Genomic DNA, 13,433 nt, shown 5'->3' with positions numbered 1-13,433 from the left:
ATTGGGATTTGTAATTGATGGGTACCCAGCCAGAAATATCATATATTGGATATATTTAGGACCGATATATTTGTAACCGAACCTCAACGAGTGGTAGTAAGCCGCACGGGCAGTTACAAGAACCCTCAGGTTCGACACAGGGCAAAGGCAGGGAGGTTGGATGTGAAGAACAACTGAGATGTTTGCATTTTTATACAATCTATTCAAGAATTCAAGTTCATTAATTAAATTCAAATGGAAATAACACTGTAAAACCAAAATAACTATGAAACTATTAAATGCCTTAGATACATCTAGCTGCTTATGCAAGCCATAATGCAACTTTTGAAACAATTCTGTCGAGTGTAAAAAAAACTGACAAACACAGTATAAAATGATAAACTCCAAGTAATTAATTTCTAACTATCATAATTCAGAGAAATTTCACATCTCAGGTACAATAATCAAGTTTTAGATTGGAAAGCCTACATAAAAACAATGTGAGTGGCCCACAGGGAATCCACGCACTGTGTTAACAAAGCCCAGGAAAGTAAATTTGGTGAACTAATTCAGTCGGTCACTAACTAGAAAGAAAAACCAATCCAAGTATGGTTTATAAAATATGAATATTAATACAAGTAATACACAGTTTAATTTGGTTGTAAAATCAACCAAAAGACAAAGCCAAACAACTTTATAACAAGCCTATAGGTTGTTAATTATAGACCATTTTAATGATATAATTTATTTCAAACAAGCTACTAAAAGAAATCTATTTCATATTTAATTTCAAAATAAGCACATTTCCCAATGAATCATTTATGAACAAAATGAAACAAAAAGATTTGCATATACAGTTATTAATAGACAGCAGACAGTAAACTTTGAATATAAAATCATAAGACAAAGTATAACTTAAACTTTATGTGAAATTGAAAGAAGTATAGACTGAAAATAAGATTTGATTTGATTTGATTTAATATTAAATCGATATCCCTTTGCCCATCGGATACAAGTCTGACTGATATCTTATCGGGTCGTTATCACTTTAGTCATCTGTCCGTCTTTTGTCCGTCACCGGTTCGACATTCTATAGATATTTGTAGCTTCTCATGAATGTTGTATTTATATCAACCATTTTCTCTGTTTAGCAACGTTATTTATTTTAATATGTTAACACGTTTTGCTCCACTGATACCACAGTGGACTTGACGCGTTGTGCCAGACGGACAGATGCAGGCAAAAGGCTCAAGCTTAAAGAAACTTAGTTTAATAATATTGTACACGATAACATGAAAAAATATAAAGCAACCCATATACAGCATTGATATTTGTTGTCACAAATTACTTTATTTGACTATATTCGAGATATTAAAAATGGAAGTTTCCAACAAATGAACGTAAAATCAAGTGAGTTAAAATGTATTCAAGAAGAAAGATTTTCACCAACCTTAATATCGGAACGATATCTATCTGATGTTTGAAATGATATCAGTCCGATACAAGACGGATATATTTTTCGATCGGTTCAAACTCATTAATAAACTATCCAATGGCTAGAGCTGAGGGACGGCTCTAGATGACATTCATCGAATGTCTCACGACATTTTAAGTACAATTACTCCTTTGGCGAATATCTCATCAAATGGTGGGGGCTTGGAGTAGGAATTTAATTGGTCCCAGGTGGAGGTTAATTAACCCCTTTGGTTTCGTTTTTTTTTTTGTTTACGTTAAACTTGCGGATGTGACGGGGTCAAGCCATAAAGCAGCCATCAAAGGGCGCAGGCAGATCCTTTATTTATTTGTATATTATGGTTGATACACCAATGTTCATATTACATAGTGTTTTAAGATTTCGAATGAAGCATTATTCTTTCCTGTTAAGATAGAAATATGAATTACCGTGTCTGTTCATTCACATCTATGTAAAAGCAAATGTGGAAGAAACGCCCTTTTCATTCACTTCAAGAAGTAGTACATGTAAGTGACAAAGTCTGGCGTAATCAACCATATTTGATAGCACCAAACATCATAGATCATGGAGCTGTATTGTCTGCTTTAAATTGAAATCAAAATATCCAATGTCAAGTCTGAAAATATTGACATTATTACTTCTTATCTGGGAGAAGGTCCAGTTCTCATGCATGAAGTATGACATGATAATAAGATAATAAACTTTAAGCCAGGTTTTAAAAAAAAAGACAGGGTGCCTCAGAAAAGGGGAAAGAGACAGGGTGCTAAAGCACAAAGGGTACATTTTATCCTGCTTTGGTCGAAGAACTTGAACATTATGACTTTAACAGAAAATCTAAGAAATTGTATTTTATTATTAAAGGTACTGTAAAACTAGGTTTCAACTGCAAATTATGTAAAAAAAAAAATACGGATTTATAATTTTATTATAAGTTTTAATCAAAAGGTAAACATATTTTACATTTTTAAGCGTTTAATTCTAGGCAGAATGGTTCAACCAAAAAGGGAGGGATGCAGCCCCTTTCCTAATTCCTTACCATAATTTTATTGTATTGGGTATGTAGCACTCCATCCTGTCATTTCTTGTAATTCCACTAAATGAACATCCACACAGTTTTTAATGACGTAGCTGTCAATATACGCATGGTGGTGCAATTTTCTGATTGCGAAACGTGTTTTATACAATAATTGTCTGTTCTAACGACTGTACGGAAACTAAGTGTATCTTTTAAATATGGCTGTCCGCGTTCAATTTGAAGGTAACAATGAAATTGGCGTTTTTGCGAAGCTGACAAACACATACTGCCTCACAGCAATCGGCGGATCGGAAAACTTCTACAGGTTTGTCACGTATTTTCGTGGTTTTAAATTCAGTTATTTAGTGGAAATGTGTTCACATTTGATGAATTGTCGTGAAAAATACAGATTGAATTGAAATATATCAGCTTAAATGTTATCAATAACGAAATATTACCACTCTTGAGGTGATTGTTTTACTTCTAAATTTTAAAGAGTTGTGTTTGATGCTGTTCAAAAATTAAAAAAAAATCCTTCAACATACAATTATTTGGACTATCCACGTATCCTGTCCTTTTCTATCTATCTATCTCTGTTTAATGTCAACTCCTCTTCCGAGTGTTACTGATATGAACGGTGCGCGCTGGCTTTTTAGTGAAAAAAATAAAACACTGATGAAGCAAATCACATCAGAAAAGTGAGAACTGGGGTATAAAAGAAAACACAATTTAGGTAACATGATAAAAAGTGATTGGTGAACTGGTAAAAAGATAAAAACATTGCTCGTTTATCTAATGCTTAATGGTTGCCACAGCCACCTTGAATGTGTCATGGGTGGGGATAGTGACAATATGATTTGGCAAACTGTTCCAAAGTACAACCGAGTGAGGATAGAATGAAAATTTGTGATAGTCAGTTTTTACTTGAATTTGTCTGAAACATAGTGGGTGCATTAGTCTGGTAAATCTTATTGGTGTTTGAATATAAGATGGTAGCGGTAACACCCTTCTGCCATCAGTTTGTTTTTTACTTCAAGTAAACACAGTTCCAACATTTTCTGTCAAATTTATGATATTGAAAATCTTCAAAGTATTTTTCTCCCTTAGTCTAGTACCTGTTATTAACATACAAGAATACCTCACTCCTCAGGGCAATAAATATTCAATAAGACTCTAATTAAACATTTAGAGCTAAAACCTTTATTGATCATTTCAGTGACAATCAAGTAGAAAAATATATCTGTAATAATTAAAAGTGTTTCGAACCAGGTGTTCAAAGTGGAATAACTTCAAATATTGCTTTCTCATCAGAAATGTACATGACTGGAATAAACTTAGTGACTCATCAGTAAACTCAGATAGTGTTAATTCATTCAAACATTTAATAAACTTTGACTGACTCAAAATACGCACTATCCCAATAAATGCCAATATTTGTATCTATGACATACCCATGCAAAATTCAGATGCATAACAAGATAAAGTAAACCTGGTAGTAAAAGCACCAGTAAAAGGGTGCTTACAAAGTAAACCTGGTAGTAAAGGCACCAGTAAAGGGGTGCTTACCATGAGCTTTAAACCAATAACCACTGGAATACTGGAATGTTGCTGTACTTTCTTGAATTTCCTTTTGTCTGACTAACATTTGTCTGTTACTAAGTCCAGTGAACCTGCTTATATTGCATGCAATCATGGTATATAGTCAATAGAGTAATAATGTATCTAATTAAGGGTCCTCTAATTTCAAAGGACCCTCCTCAAAATTGGGAAAAATTATGACGTTTCACAATTTTTTGTTAAAAATGGGAGCAATATTCAGTCCTGTTATAAGGGCTGAAAAAAAAAACCCTATAAAATATGGACAAATTTTATTTTATGATAAGATTTGTTAACCCAAAATAACTAAGTCCATGCATATTTTTTTTTTTAATTACCCTAGCTACAATGTCTTATGCACAACTATTTCTTTGTTGTTGTTTTTGTTTGACAATGATGATGTCACCTTTCTTTTTTAGTGTGTTTGAAGGAGAGTTAGCAGATACCATCCCAGTCATTCATGTCAGCCTGAATGGATGTCGAATTATAGGAAGAATGTGTGTTGGTAAGCCAAATAACATTAATAAATCATATGTAACTACGATTTGTGAAATATTACCAGCTTTGAGAATTTATTGTCTGTACTTTTCTCTTTGTTTCAATTCTATATGAATTTGGCAACTTATTACCATACACTTTCATTGAGGTTTCTAGAATGAGGTCCTCGGTGAAACATTTCTACAAGGGTTGTTCAGAGAGTTCATGTAATAATATAAATAGAACATGTTCTGTTTAAAATGTTTTCAAATTGGTACAAATTCATTATTTTGGAAAATGATATCGCAGGGTGATATCATATAATGTTAACCCTCAAAACGTTAATGTCAACCTTGGTTAATGCCTCAGATGATATTTACATTCTCTGGTAAGTATTATATGCTACCTCTTCCATGGCATCAGATATTTATATTATATTTTCCTGTTTAAATGCTGAAAGTGGTGAACATTTTAAGAAATTTCATCTAATAATTCAAATGAAAAATGGACTACTTTATTCAAATAAATATTTATCATCAAAACTAGATAAGGAAAAAAATGCAATTATTGTATCAAATTAAATAATTTACAAACATTCTGAGTGATATTGTTACATTTCACATTGCGTATACACAATCATGGGTAGTACAGATTAAGAAAAATTATGTGTTTGTTTAATATATTGGACCAGGAACAAGGTATGGCATGTGATAAAAATGTTTGTTTGTTGTGAAGTCAACATTGTAGGTTTTTTCTAATACCCTCAATCATCTGCAGGCAATCGGCATGGTCTTCTAGTCCCCATGGGCACCACAGACCAGGAGCTTCAACACATAAGAAACTCACTGCCAGACAGCGTAACAGTCCGGAGAGTGGAAGAGAGGTTATCTGCCCTTGGAAATGTGATCACTTGCAATGATTATGTGGCACTTGTTCATCCAGACTTAGATAAGGTAGGTGTAGTGTTTATGGTAATGATTTTGTTGTGTACATAGCATGGTTTTACATAAGACATTGTTAGAAGCATCGCTGTTAACTTTCTGTACTAAACTCACTTATGATCAGTGGTTTTTCTTAGGTTTCAGATGTACTTGTTTGATCTAGATATAGGAGCTTATCATCAAAAATAATTTAAAAGATAATTAGAATTCTACGATTAATGCAAGCTATAACAATGACTCTGTTAATCATTTGTTTATTTTTACATTAACAAAAATCTGATCAATGGGTCACAGAACTATGGTTCTCGTTATGTTTTGGATATGTGCACAAATATAATTTTGCCATGAACAAAATGTCAAGCTGAATAATGAGAGCCATCATTTCTTAATAGCTCTGGATTTTACCTCGAAGCTTATAAATAGAAACATCTCTCTGATGCTGATTTTTACCAGACAATCCTGATTTTGGGGCATATTTGGCTGGGAATATTTTGCCGACTTTCATCTAGGATGCTTATGATTCTTGGTCTGTCTAGAAAATCACCCAAAGAAATTCCCACCAATTCTCATCTATGTAAGATTATGATATATCTATAATTATTATTATTAATAGGAATGAAAAATTAGTAAGTACAGTAGAAAATGCATTGTTTACTACAAATATCGGTAAGCAATTTGGTAATATATAACTGCCATTGGAGATAAATTCTTTCATAATAAAATGACCAGTATGCTTTATGTTTTATCTAGGTTTTACCAGTTTTACTAAAAGTTGATTAGTTATTACCCAATCATTTCAAAGTATTTTTAATGTTCTACAGAAGTTAGAAGATCCTGAATTGAAGACATAATCCAAACAAGGCTTTCTATTTTTGTAAAACATTTAAAAATATGTTGGACTGATTTCGTGGACCAACGAGAATCAAGATGTATTCAAATTTCTGTGTCATAGCATGCTTTCCCAGGACTACATGTACATCAGAAGTTTCAGCAAACTCCAAGTTCAAAAAAGCCTTTAAGTTAACAAATGCTAAGTTTTAGAGTTACACTTACTGTACACTGAATATAGGACAAATATGTGTTTGTACTTCAAATATATATATATATATATATATACAGGCAAAAACAACTTGTATTGTTAGTTCCAAAAATGTTTAATTTCTTAATAAATTTTTACAGGAAACCGAGGAAATTCTCGCAGACACACTGAAGGTGGAAGTATTCCGACAGACGATTGCTGACAATGTGCTTGTTGGCAGCTACTGTGCCTTAAGTAACCATGGAGGACTGGTAGGTGCCTTTGTTATAGATGTGAAGCTTCTCATAGCCATACGTACATCCACAGGAAAACAGAAATTAACCCTGAGTTGTTAAAAAGCCCTGAATTGTTTTGTTAGAATACATCACTCAAAAAATTATCTGTCACTGTTTTATCATGGCAAATATGAAGGTATTGCTTGTCATTGAATTTAATGATGTCTAGTGTTCTTTTAATTGTTAATTAACTGTTTATTATTTAGGTTCATCCAAAGACCTCAATACAGGATCAAGATGAGCTGTCCTCCTTGTTACAAGTCCCTCTTGTGGTCAGTACAAGTTTTTGTTTTGAATATTAAAGGCATATATTTGGTATTTTATTAAGACACAGAATATAATCATTATAGGAGATCAATGAATTTAAAATTCATGACAAAAAGTTTAAGAAACAATGTCAACACAGGGTTGTTGTCAGTTGTTATTGTACAAGAACAATTAACTCTTGAAGCTGTCCAGATAATAATGTAATGTATGCCCTGTTCGAACATTTGTGAACATTGATTCTTGGCATCCTTTTGCAATGCTCATGCAGTGCAATTTTGGTGCAATTCACTACCTTCTAAAGGCTGTTTCCCCTTGCGAAAAACTGTCCATTTTCCCCAAAAAATTTTAAAAAAATCCCCAATTTGATAAATGCAGATTACGTTAATGAATAAAAAAGCAATGAATTTCTTAAAATATAAACAGAATCTTGACAAGACTTACGCTTTCACAGCATAATGTATGCATAAAAATGTTAAAACATCTATATTTTCCATTATATTAGCTATTTTGGCCTGATTTTGGACTTTTCCGAAAGTTGCCTTTTATCCAAGTTGCAATGCACAGGCGGTAAAAATAAAAAATCATTGTCATGTTGAAGAATTTTTATAAGTGTGATTTCCACTTACTGTTATATTTCTATATCAATAATAATCGATTTTGTAAACCAATTCAGGTATCAAACCAACTTTATGTTCACCCGTTTTCCTCAAAAAAAACACTTTGAGATATTATCATAGCCGTGGGGTCGTATGTCAGCGATGTCTTGGCAGGCAAAAACTTGAACCTTGGTGATAACTCATTTGCCTGTCAAGATATTCAATGTAATTAATGGACTGCAAGGCCCATAACTCTGGCTTTAATAATTGTTTTGTCATGCCCCAGTTTTTACTCACTAACAACAGCATTAGAATTTGTTTTGTGGCCCCATTTTTGTATTTGAAACCCATTCTTTTCCTGACATCAAAACGGGACTTTGATTCCAGTTTTCATATCTGAGGTAATCTCAGTCCAGTTCAGGTCCCAATATCACAGAGAGAGTTTTACTCTTTCTAAAAGTGTAATTTCCAATGTATTGTGTAGATGTCAGCATTGCTTAATATTATAGGAAAAAGAAATACTAGCTCAGTTTTTTCTCAAGTATTTCATTCCTTTGAATATTGACCAAAGTCTATTATCAACACACACTACTAGACTAACACATCTTTAAAAAGAGAACAACTTGAGTTTATTTGGTGTATTTGACTTATTTTTGTGTCTTAAATCAAACATTTTATTTTATTGTCTGAAACAATGCTGGTGTCTGAAGATGAAACTGAGCACTGTGAAGTCTGTAATCAGATATGATGTGTAAAAACAATACTACTGAGTTTAACTGAAACCAAAAGTGGTTGCTGTAAATACATGTGCATCATCTTCAAGATATGATGTGTAAAAACAATACTACTGAGTTTAACTGAAACCAAAAGTGGTTGCTGTAAATACATGTGCATCATCTTCACAATAGTTAACAACACGATTAATGGGACATTCTGAATTATTCTTGAAAAATAAGAAAATAAACTTTCTGCACAGGCGGGCACAGTAAACCGTGGCAGTGATGTGGTAGGGGCGGGACAGGTTGTCAATGACTGGATCGCATTTTGCGGACTTGACACCACCAGTACAGAACTCTCCGTCATTGAGAGTGTGTTCAAACTAGGCGACGCACATCCCAGCACCATCACCAACGAGATGAGGAGCTCACTTATTGATAGGTACGTCTGAATTTCTGTGAATACCTAGTGTACCAGTTCACATACTAATAAATGTCCATGTACATGGGAGAATGTTTTACAAAGTAGAATAACAATTGTTATAAGTACACAACATTTTTCAGCAATATCAGTAGTGCAAGTTTTAGCAATTTTTTGCTTGAATATCTTTAGAGGAAAATATTTGACGTATCATAGCCTTAGTGTCATCGTTGTTGGTGTTTAGATGCGAATGTCTCAACTGTTTATGCTTTAAAATGTTTCCACATTTTTACTTGCAGCTCCACACTACATATTTTTTTCTGAAAAGTTAATTGTCTAAAATCAGTTGACTAACTGTTCAATATACATATTTAATTTTAGTGTTGAAGTACAGCTATTGTTCTATGACAGAGTGCTGTAAATGTGACTGTTTCTCTTTTTCAGTATGACTTAACAGGGCAGACGGTGTTAGAAGCTAGCAGAATACTATTTAGTGTCAACAAACATTTATGTGAATAAAAACATTATTGTAAAACTTTCACACTTTGGAATTGAATTAAAATTAGAAATTGTGAAGAATGATCTACCAGCTATAAGTAAGATGTGTGGTTAAACTATTTTCAAGTGTAGTATGTTTAAATTACTGTGAATGTCACATTTATTTTCCCATCACGGGGATCCTGATGTATTATCTGTATTTCAAAGACATAGAACAATATCTCAATCGGATATTTGATACAGCATAAATATCAGTTGACCTTCCATTTCATCAAGAAATTACCATACCTCTTTTTGCTGGACAAACAGAAATATTTCAATTTGTACATATGCTATGATACTGGATAAGCCAGCCTAGGCTAAGATGGCATATTACACATGCTAAACAAGGATCTGTTAATCAGTCGCCCAAATGAATTCCTACTCAACATGTACATGAAGGCCAATAAAAGGGTTTCATTGGCCCAAGCATTTGAAGTCTTCCTTTCTGTGTTATAGAGGTTGTTTGGGGGAGTTCTCTCAAGTTATTTTTCAAATAGAAACATGACGTTGATTACACATTGTTAGCACATTTCTGATGCTGAAAACAGGCTTTGAAATGATTTTACATGCATAATACAATGTGAGTTTTCTAATACTAAATAGAATATAGAAGGAAAGACATACCAATGATGCCCTCATTAACAAGGTTCTAACACTGTTGGTTAAATATTGTATTATAAGATCACTCTAGCTTGCATATAAGATAATCCGAGTTTAAAAGCTTCCCATTATACCATTTTCTTTCTAAATAATCAATTAGAAAAATATAGTTACAGTAAATTAAATTATGTCTCCCCCATTCATGGGGAGACATATTGGTTTTGCTTTGTCCGGCAGTCAGTCTGTACGTCACACTTGGTTTCCGCTCAATAACTACAGAACACTTAGACCCAGGAACTTCATACTTGGTATGCTGGTTGGTCATGACTAGTAGATGACCCCTATTGATTTTGTGATCAGTAGGTCAAAGGTCAAGGTCGCGGTAAACTTGAGGTGAAAAAACGGTTTCCGCTCAATAACTAAAGATTCTTTGGGTCCAGGAACTTCATACTTGGTATGCTAGTTGTTCATGACTAGTAGATGACTAGTGATTTTGAGATCAAATGGTCAAGGTTGCAGTTACCTTCAGGTAAAAAGCGATATGTTGGCGGTGACCTTAAGCTTAAAAAATGGTTTCTGCTTAATTACTGAATAACCCTTGTACCCAGGAACTTCATACTTGGTATGCTAGTTGGTTATGACTTAAGACTAGTAGATGAACCCTATTGATTTTGAGATCAATATGTCAAGGTCGCCATGACCTTGAGGTGAAGAAACGGTTACCGCTAAGTAACTAAAGAATGCTTGCACCCAGGAACTTCATACTTGGTATGCAAGTTAGTCATGTAGATGACGCCTATTGATTTTGTGATCAGAAGGTCAAAGGTCAAGGTCACAATGACTTTGAGCTGAAAAATGGATTTCAATAATTGAATTACGCTTGCGCCCAGGAACTTCATACAATACAAACTTTGTTTACATTTTCCAAGATTAATCAACAACACTTTATTCTCTTCCTACCATATGGCACCATTCAAACTATGTACTCGTTAAAGTTGAGCACAAAATCTGTAATACTAATGACTTCACATTTGGTACCAGACCAAGTACCAGTTTGAATCATATTCAGTAACAGACCAAGTACCAGTTTGAATATAAGCACACTTTGATACTGCTTTTACTATGACATCTTGTTGGTACATGGTAAATACAAGGTACTACTACTGGCACGGCTGTTGTTTCTCTTGATGGTGTATTCAAATCAGGAATGGCGTACATGTATGTAGCACTTAGCTGTGTCGCATCCTCATCTAGTCTCCACCTGCTGGAACACTATTTTAACACTGATGCAATCTACTGTGATGAAACAATAAATGAAAAACTGTCCGGTATGCCTAAAGTCAATACACTGCCAGGCTGGTATACCCTAATGCCACTGAAAGAATTTGGTCACCAAACAAGGGGGAGGACGTAATTTGGTTTCATGCAAACATTAAGTGAGAAAAATGTTTCAAGGCAAACAAAATGGCGGATTTAGAATGAAAGTACCGATTCAGGTACATGTACCAACTTTTGCCTGGTAAGTGGACTTTTTCTTTAAATTTTGAAATATGTATGTGTCCAGTATGTGGCGAAAAACATATTCTTCGATCGACAACTTAGTTTGGTAACATAACTTTAAAGATAAAACAATAAACAGTTATTGAACAGACTGTGTAGGAGGCAATGTTTACAAATAAACGTGTTGATTTTATCCACAATATTTCGTATTTTCTCGGCAAATATGGCATATATGTGCATGTTGCAACTGTGCTTGAATGTATGTATTCCTATTTTTATCCCCCGCCTTGAAAAAACGACGGGATATAGTAATGGTAGGCGCGCTTCCGTGCGTGCGTGTGTGCGTCCGTCTGTCCGTCCCACATTCATTTCTTTGCATCTCCTCTTACATTTCTCATGCGATTTCTACCAAACTTTCACAGATTGATGATCAAAAAGTGAAGCAGCGCATATTGTCGGGCTTTCCCGATTCAACCATTTTTGAAAGAGTTATTGCCCTTTGCTTATTTTACATTTAAAATTGGTTTCTTCGCAACTCCTCTTACATTTTTCATGCGATTTCTACCAAACTTTCACAGATTGATGATCATAAAGTGAAGCAGCGCATATTGTCGGGCTTTCCTGATTTGACCATTTTTGAAAGAGTTATTGCCCTTTCTTTATTTTACATTTAAAATTGGTTTCTTTGCAAATCCTCTTACGTTTTTCATGCGATTTTTACCAAACTTTCACAGATTGATGATCATAAAGTGAAGCAGCGCATATGGTCTGGCTTTTGCGATTTGACCATTTTTGAAAGAGTTATTGCCCTTTGCTTATTTCACATTAAAAATTGATTTCTTCGAAACTCCTCTTACGTTTTTCATGCGATTCCTACCAAACTTTCACAGATTGATGTTCATAAAGTGAAGCAGCGCATATTGTCGGGCTTTTGCGATTCGACCATGTTTGAAAGAGTAGTGGCCCTTTGTTTATTTTACATTTAAAATTGGTTTCTTTGCAACTCCTCTTACGTTTTTCATGCGATTTCTACCAAACTTTCACAGATTGATGACCACATAGTGACGCAGCGCATATTGTCGGACTTTCGCGATTCGGCCATTTTTGAAAGAGTTTTTGCGCGTTTTTTACATTTAAAATTGGTTTCTTCGCAACTCCTCTTACTTTTTTCATGCAATTTCTACCAAACTTTCACAGATTGATGACTTTATAGTGACGCAGCGCATTTTGTCTGTATTTCGCGATTCGACCATTTTTGAAAGAGTTATTGCCCTTTCTTTATTTTACATTTAAAATTGGTTTAAGACTATATAGTGACGCAGCGCATATTGTCAGGCTTTTGCAATTTGACCTTTTTTGAAAGAGTAATTGCCCTTGTATTAAATTTATTTAAGATTAGCAGGTATTTCGTATTTTTCCATTAAAAAAGATAACTGGGTATGTCTACTAAGTATAATTCATTCCTTATGCGTGATTGGCTAGTCGATGTTATCACGTGATATTACCAAGTTAGGTATATAGCCTAAATATACCACTCGTTTGGTGAAAGCCTTCGTAGCACAGTGGATACAACACTGGGCTGCAATTTTGGCGACACGGGTTCGAACCCGGTCTCCAACACATTTTTTTTTGGAGCCAATCTGGTGTACAGTCCCTTTAAACCCTCTATTGTGGCACTGAGGTTTTCTAATGTGTCAGTTCCTTAGGTATTTTCTGACCCAGCATCTTGTAGTCATAGTTCAACTATGTATTCATCTAATCCGTTGCTTTCAGCATTTATTTAAATTGCCACATACTCAAGAATCTCTATACCGACTGAATTTTCATTATTTTGCTCTCTGCGACTCACTGCACATGTATTGTCTTTGCTTGAGATTTTACTGTCAAAGGTAGATTTTTCTTACTTTCGCGTGAAATTAATTGTTCATCCTTCTGTGCATGTGGTTTTTCGATGGATACACTTTTCTTGGCTAACCGTGTCCTTCAGTGTGTTCTGT

At 34.2% G+C, this 13,433-nt stretch overlaps 1 protein-coding gene across 1 annotated transcript; it reads left to right on the top strand.

Moving 5' to 3' along the window:
• Nucleotides 1-2,566: 2,566 nt before the first annotated feature.
• Nucleotides 2,567-9,767, top strand: LOC128242084 (eukaryotic translation initiation factor 6). Its single transcript, XM_052959123.1, has 7 exons — nucleotides 2,567-2,793; nucleotides 4,484-4,569; nucleotides 5,319-5,494; nucleotides 6,662-6,772; nucleotides 7,003-7,068; nucleotides 8,636-8,817; nucleotides 9,241-9,767. The coding sequence occupies exons 1-7, from the start codon at nucleotides 2,687-2,689 to the stop codon at nucleotides 9,248-9,250; spliced, it is 738 nt and encodes a 245-aa protein (XP_052815083.1). The 5' UTR covers nucleotides 2,567-2,686; the 3' UTR covers nucleotides 9,251-9,767.
• The last annotated feature ends 3,666 nt before the right edge of the window (nucleotides 9,768-13,433 follow it).

The sequence above is a fragment of the Mya arenaria genome, chromosome 8 (genome assembly GCF_026914265.1).
Source record: "Mya arenaria isolate MELC-2E11 chromosome 8, ASM2691426v1".
Taxonomy (NCBI): Eukaryota; Metazoa; Mollusca; class Bivalvia; order Myida; family Myidae; genus Mya; species Mya arenaria.
Note: the sequence above shows the minus strand (reverse complement) of the source record. Positions and strands in the feature narration are given on the sequence as shown.